At 37.2% G+C, this 19,200-nt stretch overlaps 2 protein-coding genes and 1 pseudogene across 3 annotated transcripts in view; 2 read left to right on the top strand and 1 right to left on the bottom strand.

Annotated features, from left to right (window-relative positions):
* The first annotated feature begins 2,715 nt into the window (after positions 1–2,715).
* Positions 2,716–3,573, top strand: LOC147334543 (uncharacterized). Its single transcript, XM_086287360.1, has one exon. It carries the CDS (start codon positions 2,716–2,718, stop codon positions 3,571–3,573), a length of 858 nt encoding a protein of 285 aa, XP_086143486.1.
* Positions 3,574–11,903: 8,330 nt separating this feature from the next.
* LOC147334542 (uncharacterized) lies at positions 11,904–12,917 on the top strand (annotated as a pseudogene).
* A 2,641-nt stretch (positions 12,918–15,558) lies between these two features.
* Positions 15,559–19,200, bottom strand: part of LOC147334541 (tripartite motif-containing protein 2-like) — a 28,095-nt gene continuing 24,453 nt past the window's right edge. For both annotated transcript variants that reach the window (XM_086273135.1, XM_086273128.1), the window contains exon 14: positions 15,559–19,158. In XM_086273135.1, the coding sequence (XP_086129261.1) occupies positions 19,006–19,158 (153 nt within the window). In that variant the 3' untranslated portion in view covers positions 15,559–19,005. The remainder of the gene's footprint in view (positions 19,159–19,200) is intronic.

The raw sequence follows: 19,200 nt of genomic DNA, 5'->3' as shown, positions 1-19,200 counted from the left end.
GCTATTTTATTTAACACAATTGTTAAAGCAATAAAAACATTATCTAGTTCAAACACGAAAATGCATCAAGTCCAACTTTTTTGACCCTGCGACCCATATCCGATCATGGTATGACAGTGTGAACGGCACAAATCCGATATTTTCAAATCTGACCTGGGTCACTTTCGTATGTGGTACTGAATCCGATACATATCAGATGTTTTAGGAAGCGACTGCTGTTTGAACGGTCAGGTCGCATTAAATCCGTCTTTTACGTCACTGACACAAGACAGACGGCAATTATCAGCGCTGGAGAAGACATTGTGAACACTTCCTGGCCATCCCGTGTAGATGTTAGTTAAACTGTTGGGAAGACAACGTTGGAGAGACGTGAACATTTTATTTGTACTTTATAATCTGCGGATTCTGACAGAAATCTGCAACTATCCTTTGAAGCACTGCTCCTCTCTAAAACAGCAATAAGGATAATTATTAGGCCATATGTAAATGACAAAATAACTTTATAACTTAAAGCAAAATTGGGAAACATAAAGTCAGAAACAAGTCTTTGGGCCATCAGTCAAACAATACTGTTTGGTCTGGGTCTAAACAGAACGTGTTGTGTTTTATTGTATCAGGGTTGCAATAAATCTTCTAATAATAACAATAATAATAATAATGGTCCGCTTGCGGGCCACTTTGAAGGTTCACACTAGAGCGCGTTTGCTGTCACATTTTATTTGTAGTCTGAACAAACAGACAAAAAAATTAGATTTGATTCAAAAAATTGGAATTGAGCATTAAGACCTTCAGTGTGAACGTAGCCAAAATGACAAACGGAACAATATTGTCTTCCTTTATAAAGAAGCAGAGAAACTCAGGAGAAATTTCTCAGGTCAGAACATAGAAGTGCACTTGGCAAAACACAAGCCAAACAACATAGTGTGTGCTGTGGAGTGCAACGAAGAGTGCTCTGATCTCTATAATGGATGATATAAGATGATATAAGATGATATAACCATATATATTTAAGACAGAGAGGTTTAAATATTGATAAACATAGACATTATACACTATATACACTGCATTTCAGAATTATGGCTTGCAATGTGTATCAGGGTTACAATAAATCTTCTAATAATAATGGAAGTAGAGTTGATACTGGATGCATAGTAAAATCCTCACACACATGCTGTAAATTAAATCCCATCAAACTGCTCAATGTACATACACTGCTTAATTTGAATGAACACCTGTCTTAAATTACAAGCCGTTTGAATACTGTGAGATGTGATGGATTGATAGAATAAACATAGACATTAACAATTCTAAGCATGTTGATTTTTTCCATTATTTACACATCCTAAACTGTTCTGTATATACAACTCAACCAAAATCAGCTGAACTAATTACACAAACTCCATGTTAGTTTTTGGTTTCCTACATGTTGGGGTGAAAAAGAGAATTTGTTTTTTTTCTACATATATTATCTATAGTTGTTAGAAAATACCGATGTAACCTGCAATACCTTCCTGTGACGCAAATGGTCAAGTATTTGCTTCTGTAATTTACAGTAACCACCTATAGAGTCATGCAAAAGGCCCCCATTGTTCTGCTGCTGTGGGAACTCTGACCACCATCAACACCAGAAGAAGCATCAGTGCACATTTAGAGTGAAGAGCAGTCGGTCAGTTTGGAGACGCAAACCAGAGGAAACAATTCAACCATAAAGGTGATTATAGTGATACGTTAATTTTTAAATGCTTTCTTATTCAAAAAAATATTTAATCTGTTGTTTATCTTTTTGTACTGATGCAACTGAGATTAAAGTGTTTCAAGCTGTGCTCACTATACATTAATTTAAATTTTGATGTAGGTTATCTACCTTTTTTGCCTCACTTTCTGTATATGTTAGGAACTTGTAATTAATAGTTTTTAAACAGTTATTCATTAATTTTTTTTAAACCTGTTCAAAACAAAGGTTACTCTTAAAAGCCCATTTTTCTTTGGTCAAGTTACAGCGCTATGGTTTTATTACACCTTTGAGGAAGTGATTAAATTTAGTGGGTCAGGTTAAGTTAAACCAGATAATTTCTAATGATAACGTCAACACATTATATTCTGTGTGGAACTCATAGCTGCTTCCACTTTGTAACTGTAGTGAAATCGAGTCACTACAATGAGAAGATCCTTATTTGTAGGTAAATCTGAGAACACTGAATGGGATTACCGAATTGTTAAAATTAAGAGAGAAAATGTGTTTTGGATTTGAAATTTTTTATATTCATTTAAAAATGAAAACGTTTCTTTAAGTGTCATAGATAGACCTTTTCTTTGATTTATTTGTGAACAACTCTATGAATTACATGTGATCAGATTTTAATGACAGAGGATAATGGAAAATTATTTATTATTATACTCCACCAGCTTGATAATATGATATTATGAATGAGCAAAATATTGTATTTTTAATTCATTCTGAGTATATTTTTCTACTGTCAAAAATTTCATACCCATGTTATGGTGGTTTGTTTTTAAATGTTGATTAACAATTAAGACTTTATGTTAGAGTATTTGTTGACAAAAAAATGCCAGTTATCTCTCACAGTATTGCGCCTAAAGCGCTACTAATTTGTCAGAGACTGTTTAAGATGCATTATAACTGTGATCTGTCAATCCCTTCCAGTCCCTCTAATTGTTTTTTTTTTCTCCTCAGACCTACATCATACAGCAGTTATGGCTTTTAACTCCACCTCCAACTATGTTATGGACGATATCTGCGCCATATATTCATACAAATTTATTCCTTTCAATACAGTGAAAATCACCTTCCTCATCATTGTCTTTGTTCTCGTCTGTTATGTTGGTCACCAAAGATGGCGGCATCAGCGCTTTAAAACAGCAAGCCACTCTGACATCTTCACCTACCACATGGCTGCCATGGAGCTGATCTGGATCTTAGGGTGTTTGGTCATGTATTGCAGCACATACACTAATCACTTAGTGAGTGTGGCAGTAGGATTATATGTTTGTAACGTTGCTTATTATGGAGAGATATTTTTCCACGTCCTGACCTGTGTAGAGCGTTATCTGGCTGTTGTTCACCCCATCACCTACATGAGTCTAAGAAATGCCCGTGGGGTCAGGATCAGAAACATCACCATTGGTTGTGTTTGGATGCTGAGCTTTGGACTGGTGGGTTTTGCACTCTTATTACCTCCTAACTACCAATCTGCCCCAACGTTCTGCATTTTGGCTCCATCCATTATAATCATAACTTTCTGCAGCCTCTCTGTTCTCTTTGTTCTGATTCGCCCAGGGCCAGGGGAAGAAGGTAGGGAAAAGGAAAAGGTTGACCAATCAAAGCTGAGAGCTTTCTACACTGTCACAGCTATAACCTGTGCTGTGTGGCTATGGTTTTTTGGGTGGCTTGTATCAAATGCTCTTTACAAATCACTTCTGGTGAGCAACACTGTCAATTGTTCAGTGTTAATGTTTCTTATCTGGTTTAACTTGCCCAGCAGTTTGGTGTTACCTCTGCTGTACCTGCATAGGGTAGGAAGACTGTCGTGTTGCTGTTATACCAACAAATGAAGAACAAGGATTGAATACAGGACTGAGTACCGCAGAGACTATAGATCTACATGGTTTGAAAAAGTATAGTAGACTACAACATTTGGAACAATTTTTGTTGTATTACTATAATAACAAAAGACTTTGATCAATAACTCTTAACTGGCTTCATGTAACTTTGTAGGCTTTTGATACTGCCCTGTGTCCTGAAGATAATGATGATCAAATTTGTTTTCATGGCTTTATTATTATTTAACAGAACTCTAGTCTTTTGGAGAGTTTTTAACAGAGGACACAAGTTATTCAGCATTTGTCCACACTGATGAAGTTTGATGTAACTGAACAAATGCCCATGTGTTTGCTTTTTATGGATGCAACACAGAATAAATTATTTGTGCGTGTTTTTCCTTTGTGTGAGATTGTATGAGGCCTGGCAGGCAGTAACGATTTATTTAAACTCTGTAGTATTTATAAGCTTGAAAACAGAACCTTCACTTCATCATTACCCATATGGAAAAGAAATAGTAAAAACATATATGATTTACTCATGAAAGTGGCCACTTTCTCATTACTTTCATATATTTTTTTAGTAAGTATCCAAAACATACAAGCTTCATTATATAATTTTTCAAGGGATCTTATATCTGTTTTCACTCTTGCATGCTTTCCATACAAGTTTCATACAAGACAGATAAAAACTTTATAAGATTTATGTATATCTTTTCCATATGGATAACAGAATGTTGAAAACACATTTGTATCAAATTCACCAGGTAGAGATAAATACGGCAGGTTGTTTTGCTTTGGACAGTATGGGGGGTTTTTTTAGCTGTACTGTAAGCACACATACATGAGAAAATTAAAAACAGCATTAACTTTTTATTTTATTAACCTTTTACAGAATTAGTGGTGTATAGCTCTAAAATATTTCTCTTCATGCCGTGCCTTCCTAATATTGCAAATAATTTTTGTATGTTTTTGTGACTGTTGATTAGGTTCATTGGCAAGTTCAAAAATGTGTAGCTGAGACATGGAGCATCTTCATTTTGCTAGTTAAATTTCATTGTGCCATCAGTACATTCTTTATTTACATGTATGTTAATAAAAAGCAAAAAGTCAAAATGTGTAGAAATCAATCCATAGTTGTCATGATGTTTATGTACAGCACAAAATAATCTGCACTGTGGTCCTTTGGTCTGTATATACTGGAATTTCAATTTTATTTTAATTTTATTTTTTATTTATGATACTTTTCTGTAATGGAGAGTCCACATGATAAGCTGAATTAAAATAAATATTTCTGAGATACAGTCTCTGTCACGTCATTTATCATTATACCTATGGCGTTATTTTTGTGCCACTATTCTGAGCGCACGTAAAAAAAACATTTGAAGGTGCAAGTGTTGCATTTTGAGGAGAAATTTATTGGTGGGTAACAGGCATCTTCAAAAACGTTAGTGCACTTATACAAATATGTGATGTCTTGATAGGTCGAGCAGATATTTGAAGTTCACACAGCACCATTCTCACATGAAAATATCTTAAAAGTTTATTTTGTGACCCAGAAAGAGTAATATTTCAAACTCCGCCACTCTGTGCTCCTCCGCCACAACCTTTTTTGAGTTTTGGACTAAATGGATTCTGGCATATTGCATTTCGTCATTTCGACCTGATTGGAGACCAAAACAGCCAATCAGTTTTTTTGCATCCAAGTGTGTGATTGGCTGGTTTGTGGCACAGAGAGGACAGATGGTTTGAAAGAGGAGTGAAAGAAGCCATCTATGTCCACTGTGAGCGACCATCTTTGAACAGAGGCGGTGGTTTACGACACCAACTGTCTGCCATCTATAATCCAGTTTTGAGATACTTCCCCAGACGCCTTAACGCCCACTCACATCCAACAAAAGTGAAAATCAGTAAAAACTTTATATTACCCCAATTTCTTTATGGCTCATCTTTAAACTTTACAAGAATATAATAGGCCTTGGGTGACATGAGTACCTAGGATGAATAAGCATTTGACTTTGACCTTCACTGTTAGTGTCAAACGTCAAAGTTGACATAGAAGAAAATATTTAAAGAAACTATTTTGAATATCTCCCAAAAGGTTGATTCTGTTCATTTGGACGTAACAGAATCAACCAGCCCAGGAAATTTGTTCCTCATTGTCAGCTTAGGACAGTCTGAATTATGATGAAAAGTGCTATCCTTCTAGCTTATGAACTGGTTCCAGTAGCTTATAGGCAGCTTGTTCGAAAAGCTTACAAGGCCAATCCTAACGTGTTTTTTCAAGGGCGAAAAGTGTCCTTTTTGTACTCAAAAGAAAGTAATCATAAGATACATGTTTGATCCATCACTTGTTATTTCTAGATGTGACATCATAGATATGGTCAGCTGTCATAGTTATCTTAATCTTTGAAAAGGGTTCTGGACTGAAGTGAAATTTTAACCACATTGCTTTCATCCTTGTTTGAATTGGGAAAAAATGCAAAACTGACTTAATGACGTGTCTTCCAAAAGTTCTCATGTCACATGCAGAATAATGGCTGCTGGCCATGCAAATGACAGCACAAATCATCTTTATTGTTTGTACAATGCTTATTTGTGCTTTGTGTGTCTTTGCATATAAAGTTTAACTTTAAACCTTCCCTGTACAGATGAACAACTTTAAAAAATAAAGTCTATGCTTATTTAAAGCCAAATTAATTGTAGCTCCTATATATGTTTTCACATTCACATTTTGTAATATAGCGAATAATTTGTGCATGTTTATGATATTTACTGTGACTATGTTGATTAGGTTCACTGGCAAGTTCAAAAGTATATTTAGCTGAGACAAGAAGCATCTACATCACACCCGTTAAAATGCATTTCATTATCAGTAGATTCTTTTTTTACATTTATGTTAGTAAAAATGTGCAGGAATCAGCCTATAGTTGTCATGATGTTTATCTACAGCATAAATTAATGTGGTTCTTTGAGCTGTACATCCTGCAATTTCTATTTCATCGCTAAACTTTGTTGTGATGCAGAGCACACTTGATAAGCTGGCGAAAATAAACAGCTCAAAAACATAATCTGCATCTATGTCATCAGTGCTTCTCATACTCTTCTATTGGTCAACATGTGAAACATTCATACATTTGATAGGCACATGTTCAAGCAACTCATTTTACATTTTTATACTCTACTGCACACATTTTGATGATACATGCTGAAAATTATTCAACATCATTTGCTGACTCACATTGGGCCATTCTGTTTTACACAAGTGTTAGAGAGTAACAATAAAAAACATTCCCTTGTTCAGACACTACCCAGGGAGAAACAAAATTAATAATGGAACAACATCGTCATCCCTTATGTAGCCAGTTTATCAGAAAAAAATTTTCTCCAACCATGACACTTCAGTGTACTTCAGATCCAGCCACACACTCAGACTAAAAACTGGCTCATTCCAAAGACAACGTAGTGTGTGCTGTGGAGCGCAGCGCAGAGTGCACAGACCTCTACATTGGAACAGCCACTTCATAAACGAATGGTGCAACATGGTGCAAGATTCAGGTGTGCACCTGCATCTAAAGGACAAAGGTAATTCTTTCAAACATGTCAACAAATTTTAAAATAAAGATTGGAAAAACACTTGAAAAGGCCTGTTATTAGGCTCAGAGAAGGGCAGGCATCAGTCGTGACCAGTTGGGGCTGATGAGGTTTTCACATATTGTTGGCCAAAGTTATGTAATGTCCAAGTTGAGATCATAATTTGGAATCAGAACTGTGGGTCTCTGCATCTTCTTCTGCTCATACATTTGAAATGTCTCATTACTGGTTCACTTACTTCACTTTTTGGATTTGCACGGATTTTGTTCAGTTATGATGTGAGGCCACATTTCGACTTTCCCCTACACCTGGAAGCTCAGGTGGTTGGACATCTTTCCCAGTATCTTCAAATTTCTGTGAAATGCCATCAGATCTTGCTCTGACTTGGCACTATATAAATAAAATTGCAATGAGTTGAATTGAAAATATTCAGCTAGGAGTAACATTTTGAAACCCAATTTTCTTTCTTTTAATTAGCTCTTGCATTTAAATGACACCATTGGCTCATCCACAATGTTTCAGCTTCACGAGAATGTGCTTTAGAAGAGGTTGAATCTTATCATAGTCACCCATATGCCTTGTGGCCTGGCAACTGTCGCTTAATTTTTTTAATCCCTTAATTAGTGCGAGAGGTATCACATCAGCAACATGTGAAATGTGTAAAAAATTGTGTAAGAATACATGAAATAATGTAGCGTTACATACAAACACACTGTTATAAAAGTCTCCCTCGGAACATAAGCCCTTATTGCACAACATTGCTCTGAGGCAACAAAAGGAAAAACAGAATTTCTGAACATGCAAAATAAAAAGAAAACTTCATAAAACCCGACAAAAACCCTCTCTACATCTTCACACATGAAAGTTTGGGGTGGCTGTAGGTCAGGTGGTAGAGCAGGTCACTTACTGATGGCAAGGTTGGTGGTTTGATCCCCATCTGCTCAAGTCTACATGCTAAATATTCTTGGGCAAGATACTAACCCCAGGTTTCACTTACATATAAAGAGGGTTAAAAAAAACTGCTTGTTTGAATGGGTGAATAACGCAAGTTGTGTAAAGTGCTTTGAGTGCTCAGAGTAGAAAGAGCGAGAAAGATCTGTGAAGTGACACTGACTGAAACTGACTAAGGCTACGTTCACACTGCAGGTCTTAATGCTCAATTCCAATTTTTTGATCAAATCTGCTCGTTCACACTACAAATAAAATGCGACAGCAAACGCTCAAAGCGGCCCGCATGCGCAAAAGAAGACGTCACACACAACGCGCTCTGTTTAGACCCAGAGCAAACAATATTGTTTGACTGATGGCCCTTAATATAAAGACTTTGGACTTTGTTTCCCAATTTTTGCTTTAAGTTATTTTGTTATTTACATAATAATGTAGATAACCTAATAATTATCCTTATTGCTGTTTTAGAGGAGCGGTGATTCAAAGATAGTTGCAGATTTCTGTCAGAATCTGCAGATTATACAGCACAAATAAAATGTTCACGTTGTCTTCCCAACAGTTTCACTGACATCTACACTGGATGGCCAGGAAGCGTTCGCGATGTCTTCTCCGGCGCTTCTCTGATAATTGGCATCAGTCTTGTGTCAGTGACGTAAAAGACGGATGTGACATGACCATTCAAACAGCAAGAGATATGTATCGGATTCATTACCACATACGAAAGTGACCCAGATCTGATTTGAAAATATCGGATTTGTGCCATTTACACTGTCATACCATGATGGGATATGGGTCACATTGGGTTAAAAATCTGATTTGATCCGCTTTCGCCTGCAGTGTGAACATAGCGTAAGAAAACTCAGAAAATATACTGTTAACAGATCATTACATGAATGGGAAGATGGCACGAGTTTTTATATGGACTCAATGTTTACTGTCTTGTATTGAACAACAGTTTTTTCATTGTTATTAAAAATGAGTTTTTCATTGCTGTTTGTCATTGCTTCTTTCACACCCAGAAAGAAGGGAAGTGAGAGGAGTAATATTTCTGGCTTCTAGGAGATATTTTGCCATCTTGTGAAAGCTAAGTGAGTGAAGCTGAGATTAAAGTTAGAATAAATGTGATAAGCTCTCGTGTTGTCCTTACATACCTCCAAAAGACCACTATATCCCCACTATGAAGACTTAAATTAGTCCTCAGAAAAACAGCATCACACACAGTAAATAAACATTAGATTTGAATGCTGTATTCAAATGGTGCTTGACTTATTATCTAATGAATTATATATGTAATGATAGAATAAACAGTTAAGCTGTGAAAAGCATATATAAATAGACATATATACACAAGGAGAACATAAGTATGAGACATTCTGAGTCTTGGACATTGTGGATATTCTCTTTTTAACCCTTCATCAAAGATTATAGGTAAAAATCCGAGTATTACTCAGCAACAGTAATAGTACTTATAGGTTACTCGAGTCCTTTATAACTAACAGACCCTTGGGGTTTAGTTTTCCATGCTACTAAAAACAGATACAAGTGGCAAAAATGTACTTTCTCTGAATGGTGGCTGACCTCTCCGCTAGAGATACGGTGAGATGTTCAGTCAGAGTGGATTCACTGCTCCACATCGAAAGGAGCCAGTTCAGGTGCTTCAGGCATCTGACTAGGGGGCCTTCTGGGAGAGGGTGTGTCCCACCAGAGGGAGGCTGCGGGGCAGAACCTGGACACAGTGAGAAGATTACATCTCATGAATAGTCTGGAAATGCTTCAGTGTTCTCCCTAATAACCTGAAGCCAGTGGCTGGAGAGAGAAATGTCTGTGCTTCTTTACTTAGACTGCTGCCCCCTGGATAAGTGAAAGAAAATGGGATGATGGATGGGTTTTCAAATTCTTGACATAGGAAAAGGAGAACAAATAAAATAATCATCATAACTGCTTCACATTAAAAACAAACTTTCTTTTTTTTTTCAATGACACACAAAAGCTCTTTTTATTTTTATCTAAACTCAAAGTTGGGTCTAGTGAATGAAACTAGTGTGTGTGCAAGCATGATCTAACCATGGATATACATTGTATTTCACTATTATGTGTTGCAGTATGTATCAGGGTAATCTTCTAATAATAATGGAAGCTAGAGTTATGCATTTTAAAATCCTCACGTACATGCTGTAAATTAGATCCCATCAAACTGCTCTTAGTATACACATGCGGCATGACATTGCTTAGTTTGAATGAACACCTGTCTTAGATTACAAGCCATTTGAATACTGTCTCATGTAATGGACTGATAGAGTAAAAAATGGACATTAAAATTCTTTAAGTCCTAAACTGTATGCTATTTTCTGTCACATACAAGAAACTCAACCTAAACCAGTTGCACTAATTACACAAACTCCATGTTAGTTTGGTTTCCTACATGTTGGGGTGGAAATAAGAATTTGATTTTTACTACATATATTATCTATAATTGTTAGAAAATAAATATGTACCCTGTAATGCAGCACTATGACCCAAATGCTGAAGTATAATTTAATGGTGTATTTTACAGTAAGTACCACCTATTGAATTATGCAAAAGTCCTGCTGTGTGAACTGCGAGCAACCTGAACACCGGCAGAAGCATCAGAGCACTTTTAGAGTGAAGAGCAGTCGGTCAGTTTGGAGACGCAAACCAGAGGAAACAATTCAACCATAAAGGTGCTATTTAATATTTGATTATATTAACATTAATTTTTTAATGCCGTTTTTCACAAATATTTGATCTGTTATTTATCTTTTTATACTGATTCCAGGGAGATGAAAGTGTTTTAATCTGTGTTAACTATACATTAATTTATTATTCGATGGATGATCTACTTTTTTGCTTTCCTTTTTCTGTGATTAGATCACTTCCTTTATATGTTGGGTGCTTGTTATTAATAGTGTTGTAAAGGCTAATTCAGTGACAATTTTGGAACTTTTTTTTCAGCATTACTCTAAAAAGCCCGACTTTGCTTTGGTCCAAGTCACAGCGCTGTTGTTTTATTACAGCTTTGAGCAGTAATCCTCACTAGATTAATTTAGGGAATCAGTTGATTTTTTGTGATGAAGCAAACATAGTATATTCTGTCTGGACTCATAACTGCTCCCACTTGGCAACTATTGTGAAACAAGATAGTCTCTGATAAATCAGAGACAATTTACTGGGATTACAGAATTATATAATTTCAAGGATAAAAGAAAAAAATGTGCTTTGAATTTGAGAATATTTATAGTCAGTGAGAGATGAACTTTTGTTTAAGTATCATTTATAGACGTTTGCTTTGATTTATGTTTTGCCCAGTGTGGAAAAATCCACAATTTTATAACATTTTAGATAACAGAGGATAATGATAAGTTCTTTGTTTTTGTACTCCACCAGCCTGATAATAGGATATCATGCGTGAGCAACACACTGGCATTTTGTTTTTCTTAGTTTCTGAAAATATTTTTTCTACTGCTACAAATTTCCTATTCACCTCATTTTGATTTTGTAATATAATGTTGGTTTACAATTAACATTCCATGTCAGAGTGTTTGTTGACAGAAAAAAACTATTTCAATGACCAGTCATTACTCCCACTATTACTCCCAAAGCTACACTAACTAAGGGCTGTATTAAGCTGCATTTTTGCCTGTCCCATCTGGCACTGTAGTAATCAGAATTCTTCTCTAGCATTTCCTTAATAAGGTGCATTATAACTGTGAACTATCAGCACTTCCACTGTCTGTCCCACTGACTGTTTCTTTTTCTCCTCAGACCTACATCATACAGTAGTTATGTCACTTAACTCCACCTCCAGCAATCTTCTGGACAATTCCTGCCCCATAAATCCATCCAAATTGATTCCCTTCCATACATTGAGAATCGTCCTCCTCCTCACTGTCTTTGTTCTCGTCTTTTTTTCTGGTTATCAAAGATGGCGGCAGCAGCGCTCTATTAAAACAGCAACCCACTCTGACATCTTCACCTACCATATAGCTGCAATGGAGCTGATCTGGATCTTAGGGTGTTTGGTCATGTATTGTGGCACATACACTAATCACTTAGTGAGTGTGGCAGTAGGATCATCTGCTTCTATTACTGCTTATTATGGAGAGTTATTGTTCCACGTCCTGACCTGTGTAGAGCGTTATCTGGCTGTTGTTCACCCCATCACCTACATGAGCCTAAGAAATGCTCGTGGGGTCAGGATCAGAAACATCACCATCGGCTGTGTTTGGCTGCTGAGCTTTGGACTGATGGGTTTTGCACTCTTATTACCTCCTAACTACCAATCTGCCCCACTGTTCTGCCTTTTGGCTCCATCCATTATAATCATATCTTTCTGCAGCCTCTCTGTTCTCTTTGTTCTGATTCGCCCAGGGCCAGGGGAAGGAGGTAGGGAAAAGGAAAAGGTTGACCAATCAAAGCTGAGAGTTTTCTACACCATCACAGCTATAACCTGTGCTGTGTGGCTATGGTTTGTTGGGTTGCTTGTATCAAATGCTCTTAACGACTCACCTCTGGTGAGCAGCACTGTGAAATGTTTGGCGTCAATGTGTCTCATCTGGTTTAACTTGCCCAGCTGTTTGGTGTTACCTCTGTTGTATCTGCATAGGGCAGGAAAACCCTGTTATAACAACAAGTAAAGACAAGTATTGAATACAGAATTGAGTATAGCTGAGACTACAGAGTTAAATGGTTTGAAAGAGTATGGTATGCTAAAACATTTTAACAGTTTCAGTAGTATTATTAATATAATACGGGGCCAAGTCCACACTTTAGATCCAGAAGTAGACCCAACAAAATGAAGAAACAAAAGAGAATAAGTCTTAAGTGATTATTTAATGCAATCAAGCGTTTCATTCAAAATAGTCGACAGGGTTGCAAGAAGCGTGTGGAAAAACCAAGGCGCAAAATAACTGCCCATGAACTGAGAAAAGTCAAGCGTGCAGCTGCCAAGATGCCACTTGCCACCAGTTTGGCCATATTTCAGAGCTGCAACATCACTGGAGTGCCCAAAAGCACAAGGTGTGCAATACTCAGAGACATGGCCAAGGTAAGAAAGGCTGAAAGACGACCACCACTGAACAAGATATACAAGCTGAAACGTCAAGACTGGGCCAAGAAATATCTCAAGACTGGTTTTTCTAAGGTTTTATGGACTGATGAAATGAGAGTGAGTCTTGATGGGCCCGTGGCTGGATTGGTAAAGGGCAGAGAGCTCCAGTCCGACTCAGACGCCAGCAAGGTGGAGGTGGAGTACTGGTTTGGGCTGGTATCATCAAAGATGAGCTTGTGGGGCCTTTCCGGGTTGAGGATGGAGTCAAGCTCAACTCCCAGTCCTACTGCCAGTTTCTGGAAGACACCTTCTTCAAGCAGTGGTACAGGAAGAAGTCTGCATCCTTCAAGAAAAACACGATTTTCATGCAGGACAATGCTCCATCACACGTGTCCAAGTACTCCACAGCGTGGCTGGCAAGAAAGGGTATAAAAGAAGAAAAACTAATGACATGGCCTCCTTGTTCACCTGATCTGAACCCCATTGAGAACCTGTGGTCCATCATCAAATGTGAGATTTACAAGGAGGGAAAACAGTACACCTCTCTGAACAGTGTCTGGGAGGCTGTGGTTGCTGCTGCACGCAATGTTGATGGTGAACAGATCAAAACACTGACAGAATCCATGGATGGCAGGCTTTTGAGTGTCCTTGCAAAGAAAGGTGGCTATATTGGTCGCTGATTTGTTTTTGTTTTGTTTTTGAATGTCAGAAATGTATATTTGTGAATGTGGAGATGTTATATTGGTTTCACTGGTAAAAATAAATAATTGAAATGGGTATATGTTTGTTTTTTGTTAAGTTGCCTAATAATTATGCACAGTAATAGTCACCTGCACACACAGATATCCCCCTAAAATAGCTAAAACTAAAAACAAACTAAAAACTACTTCCAAAAACATTCAGCTTTGATATCAATGAGTTTTTTTGGGGTTCATTGAGAACATGGTTGTTGTTCAATAATAAAATTATTCCTCAAAAATACAACTTGCCTAATAATTCTGCACTCCCTGTAGATTAATATTTTAAACAGTGCTGCAGTGTAGAATTCGAGAACTAGACCAGATGAAATCATGAATGACAAACACCAAATGTAATCTTTACATCTTGTATTCAATGTTAGGCTGACATCTAAAGGTAAATCAGGTAGTCAGGTACTTAGCAAAAAATAACTGAACCAAAAAGTAAAATAAATAAATAAATAAACTGCTTAAATTTGTAAAGTTGATTCATATTCATCACTAAGTGCCCTTATACACATATTAAGAGTGAGCCAAACATTAACTGTGATGCCCTAGTACTCAAATGCTCAGAAGAGCAAAAGTTAACCTTTTAACCTTCCAGTTTTGTCACAGGCAGAGAACATCCATCCATCCATCCATTTTCTTCCGCTTATCCGGCGTCGGGTTGCGGGGCAGCAGCCCAAGCAGAGAAGCCCAGACCTCCCTCTCCCCAGCCACCTCCTCCAGCTTATCCGGGGGAACACCAAGGCGTTCCCAGGCCAGCCGAGTGATATAACCTCTCCAGCGTGTCCTGGGTCTGCCCCGGGGCCTCCTCCCGGTGGGACATGCCCGGAACACCTCACCCAGGAGGCATCCTTGTCAGATGCCCGAACCACCTCAGCTGTCTCCTTTCGATGTGAAGGAGCACCGGCTCTACTCTGAGCCCCTCCCAAATGGCCAAACTTCTCACCCTATCTCTAAGGGAGAGGCCAGCCACCCTTCGGAGGAAGCTCATTTCTGTCGCTTGTATCCGCGATCTCGTTCTTTCGGTCACTACCCACAGCTCGTGGCCATAGGTGAGGGTAGGGACGTAGATCGACCTGTAAATTGAGAGCTTCGCTTTTACACTCAGCTCTCTCTTCACCACAACAGACCGGTACAGCGTCCGCATCACTGCGGCCGCTGCACTAATCCGTCTGTCAATCTCCCGCTCCCTTCTCCCATCACTCATGAACAAGACCCCGAGATAGTTAAACTCCTCCACTTGTCGCAGGAACTCGTCCCTGACCCGGAGTGGGCACTCCACCCTTTTCCAGCTGAGGACCATGGCCTCAGATTTGGAGGTGCTGATCCTCATTCCCACCGCTTCACACTTGGCTGTGAACCGTTCCAAGCACAAAGTAGTCATATCTTTAAAAAATGACTAAGTGATGTTTGAAGAATGTTATATAAACATTTTGCAGTTGTTCAAAGAAATGAGAATACAAGACTGTCATTAGTGTAGAGATATTTAACACTGCTTTCTTAATATGACAGGCATTATACTTTCCCATGCCATCATGTAAACCTTTGATATTTTCTAACATTTGTGACTAAGGCTCTCCAAGTATATAGATGGTAAATTAGTTGACATTGCTCACATTTTGGACAAAACCAAGCCATAGTAACAGCTGCTATTCAGGAATCAATGCTTTATTTTCAGTGTTGAGTGTATGTGAATATTAAGTCATAGCCCATAACAGTGAACAGACATGACAGCAGTTACAGAGCAAGAAAGACCTTGAAAGTGACACTGTATGAAAGCGATCAGTATTTTAAAAGCTGTCTTCTAAAACACCATAATAGGATTGCAGGGGGGAAAAAAATCAAACCAGTGCAATACACAATGCTGTTGCATTTTCTGCTAAAAATCTTACACGTAAAACACCCACATTTGTACATATGTGCAATGGCATTTTTTATTTTTTATTTTTCAGGTTTCCAAAAGAAAATTTGCAATGGCTGTGTTGGCTACAAATGAGCTGTTTGTGTCTGAAATTGTAATTAAATCTTCTTTACTGTATTTTTCCAAAACAATCATTACTTCAAAATTACTGAGAAGGCAATTCTACCAGATCAAACAACATTCATATGTAATACCAACATTAAGGCTCAATATCCAGTAAACAAAGCCCAGGTTACATTAGGAAACACAGTCGAATTTCTTTAAAACAATCAATAGTACCAACAAATCAAAAGATCTTATTTCAAGTTGATGAGCAAAATCTGACACTTAGCAGCATTACAGGATGCTTATGTTAGAAAATATAGTCTTAGCAAATCCATGAACAGACTAACAAATTACACAAACGAGGAGGCGCCAACCTTTTTTTTACTGGACTGAATAATGATTACTGTCATTGTATTGAAGATGAAGTTGTTTCATTGTTATTAAAAGTGATTTTGTTGTTTCTATGTGAAAAAATGATCAAAACTGACGGCTACAAACAAGTCAAAATTAATAGGTTAGCTTGTAATCAGTTATGTAAGAAAAAAGCAGTATTAGCCATTTAAAGCTAATGTTTTCATAAGGTTGGTCATTGTACTGCACTGTTTTTACAGCTAACTTATTAGTTTTGAGTTAAACGTGTTGTTGATCCCAAAATAAGGTGCTAATGAGCTATTTTTGCTAACTGATGAGCTTGATTTTTTTTTAATTTAACAAAAGATTTTAAAAAAAAGGAAACTTGACAAAATATTAACAGCAGTTCTAATTCCAGTCCCATTTCAATACAGCCTAAAGACTGAAATGTCTAGTAAGATGAAATGTAACGGGCACTTATGAATTTAAATGCACATGGTGTAACACAATCAAATGGAAAGATGAAAATAACTAATTAGATAAATAAATAATAAGCAATAAATAGAAGTAGTAAAATATATAACTTAGAGAATCTCTGACCAACTGTGAACATAATGATGAGTTTCTCAATTCCTGTTTCAGTAAAGACTAAATGTGTAAGTAATTGATGTGATGCCACTTAAACTACCACAATCAACAAAGAAGTTTGCAGTATATTAATAGTGCATGTAAAATCTCCCCAACTCGTCGCGGATGGAAATAACATAAATTCTTCTCTTACCTATTCAACAGTTTATGTAAATGCTTTGTAGTGTTGTTATTACTGGCATATAGCACTTTTCCAAATGTAAATGGCTAATGCTTGAGACTTTAACATTACTTTAACTATACTTTACTGATGTTACTGTAAATTAACTATACTTTACTGATGTTACTGTAAATTGTCTTTTAGGTTAGACTTGTAAAATGGGAGCTCGCAGTAGATGTCTGATATGTTTGGTGTCAACAGTTACATAACAACAGAGGCATGCTTCTAGAACACTGAGGTATTCTCTTTTTTGACAGAATATGTGGAATTTTACAAGCGGGCAACAGCAGTTTTTCAGAATTCTTAAAGCATTCTTGTATCCTTGTCAATAAGGAAGAATGAATAGAGACATTCTAGAATTCCTTCCCCCAAAATATCCTTCTGATATTTTGTTGCCATGGTGACAAGCATAGAGAAATATGTAAAAATAGGGCATTTCAACTGCAGGACATAGCGAGGAGTTCTGGAGAGCACATCAAATGTAAATGCAACAGCCATCCTGGTCCCCACCATTGTTGTCACTGTTGTTGTTGTTTTGATTTCATGGGACATCAGTTCTGTTAACTTATGCGTTGTGAATTGGTATCACAGACCTTGACATTGTAAAACTGGTTTGTTCACATCATAAAATCAACTGATCCTAAAATGCAGTGGAAACAAAATGGCTCAAAGGGCTCATGAGGGCACTAGACCTGTAAATGTTCCTGCAAAAGACGGCTGCTGTTACTGAGTCCAAATGTGTTGATTACAGCTTATGCAATATTATTAAACGTATCTTCACAAATATATAAGATAAATTTTTCACTTTTCCCTCATTGCAACAGGTTTATCAGGAAAAAAATATCTGAACACTCAAACCAAGCATAGACACACAATGCTTTTTGTCAAATCAAGTCAATCAGTCATTAATTCAGACAGTCAGAATTAGAGTCAAGCAATCATTTCTAATAATGAATCTATTACCTAAGATTTGTAAAGAATACTGTTATATGGGATCAAAATAACATTCCATGTTCAAACAATCCTAATGTACAAACAATGCACTTTGGACTAAAAGTGGTCTATGTCTTATAAATTTGGAATTTTTTTGTCATATTTAGAAATAAAATCTTGTATGCTTCAGCACAATTGCTGTCCTCTCCAGCTGCGCTACCTTTAAGTTAAGTGCTTTGCTCAAGGGATGTTAAAGTGTGGCACCAAATCCACAGTGGAAGTCTCTAATTATGTAATGAAATTGGAAGACATAGGTCTCTTTTAGCTCATAATCAATTATTTTGTGTATTACATACAGCACAAGAAGGCAGAACATTAGAAAACTTTCAGTCTTTCATTTCATTCTCTCCACATTATTTCCATTATGTCCCTTTATGTCCATGTTAATGCCTTTGCTCCTTTTTATGTCTCATTGACCACATCATAAATTTAGTAAGCAGTTGTTTCTGAAGAAATCATTGTCATCTCTCTTGCAGCCTTTGTTTGGTTTTTTCATTTTATTATCTAAAGCTTTCCTCATTAGTCCATTTATAGACACTGAACCTCTCAAATTTGACATCTCTGAACCAGTATTGCATAACTTTTATCTACATCCCATTCTGCAATGTCTGTATGACAGCTGGAAATTATTGAGATTTTCACGTGAGCCGATCATAAGCCCTCTTGAGACAAAACATCTGCTATCAATGTTTTGTTTTCATTTTATTTTTTTATGATCTTACCTAATAATAATCACCAAAAATATTCAAATTAGGTACTTCCGTCATGAGTTCTGGTTGGAACCCAGAATGGGAACTGAACACTTTTTCACTGACTTTTTCATCCCTTCTATCCCATTTTCAACATTCAGAGGGAGCAGTTAGAGGCTCATGCAGTAATTCATATTATTTGACAGTGCTCACTCTATCGCTTCATTTAAACCTCAACTTGTCTATCGCGTCCACGTCACCATCCCCCATCGTCATCCAAGCCTCCATCATTGTAGGTAGCGGTAGACTTTAAAGCAATGATTGCCAGAGTCAGCCACTACAACGTGTCCGTCTGAAGTCAGAGCCAGACCTTGGGGTCCATAAAGAGGGTCTGCTGATGTGTTGATATAGGACAGGAAGGAGCCACTGCCATCAAACACCTGGAAATGTCGAAGATATGTATTATTTATATATAAAAACCT

This window comes from Aulonocara sp. 'chitande type north' Nkhata Bay, linkage group LG3 (assembly GCF_057382095.1).
Source record: "Aulonocara sp. 'chitande type north' Nkhata Bay isolate Kocher_YH1m ecotype deep benthic linkage group LG3, A_spYH_male_GT1.1, whole genome shotgun sequence".
In the NCBI taxonomy this organism is placed as follows: Eukaryota; Metazoa; Chordata; class Actinopteri; order Cichliformes; family Cichlidae; genus Aulonocara; species Aulonocara sp. 'chitande type north' Nkhata Bay.
This window is presented reverse-complemented; position numbering and strand designations above follow the sequence as displayed.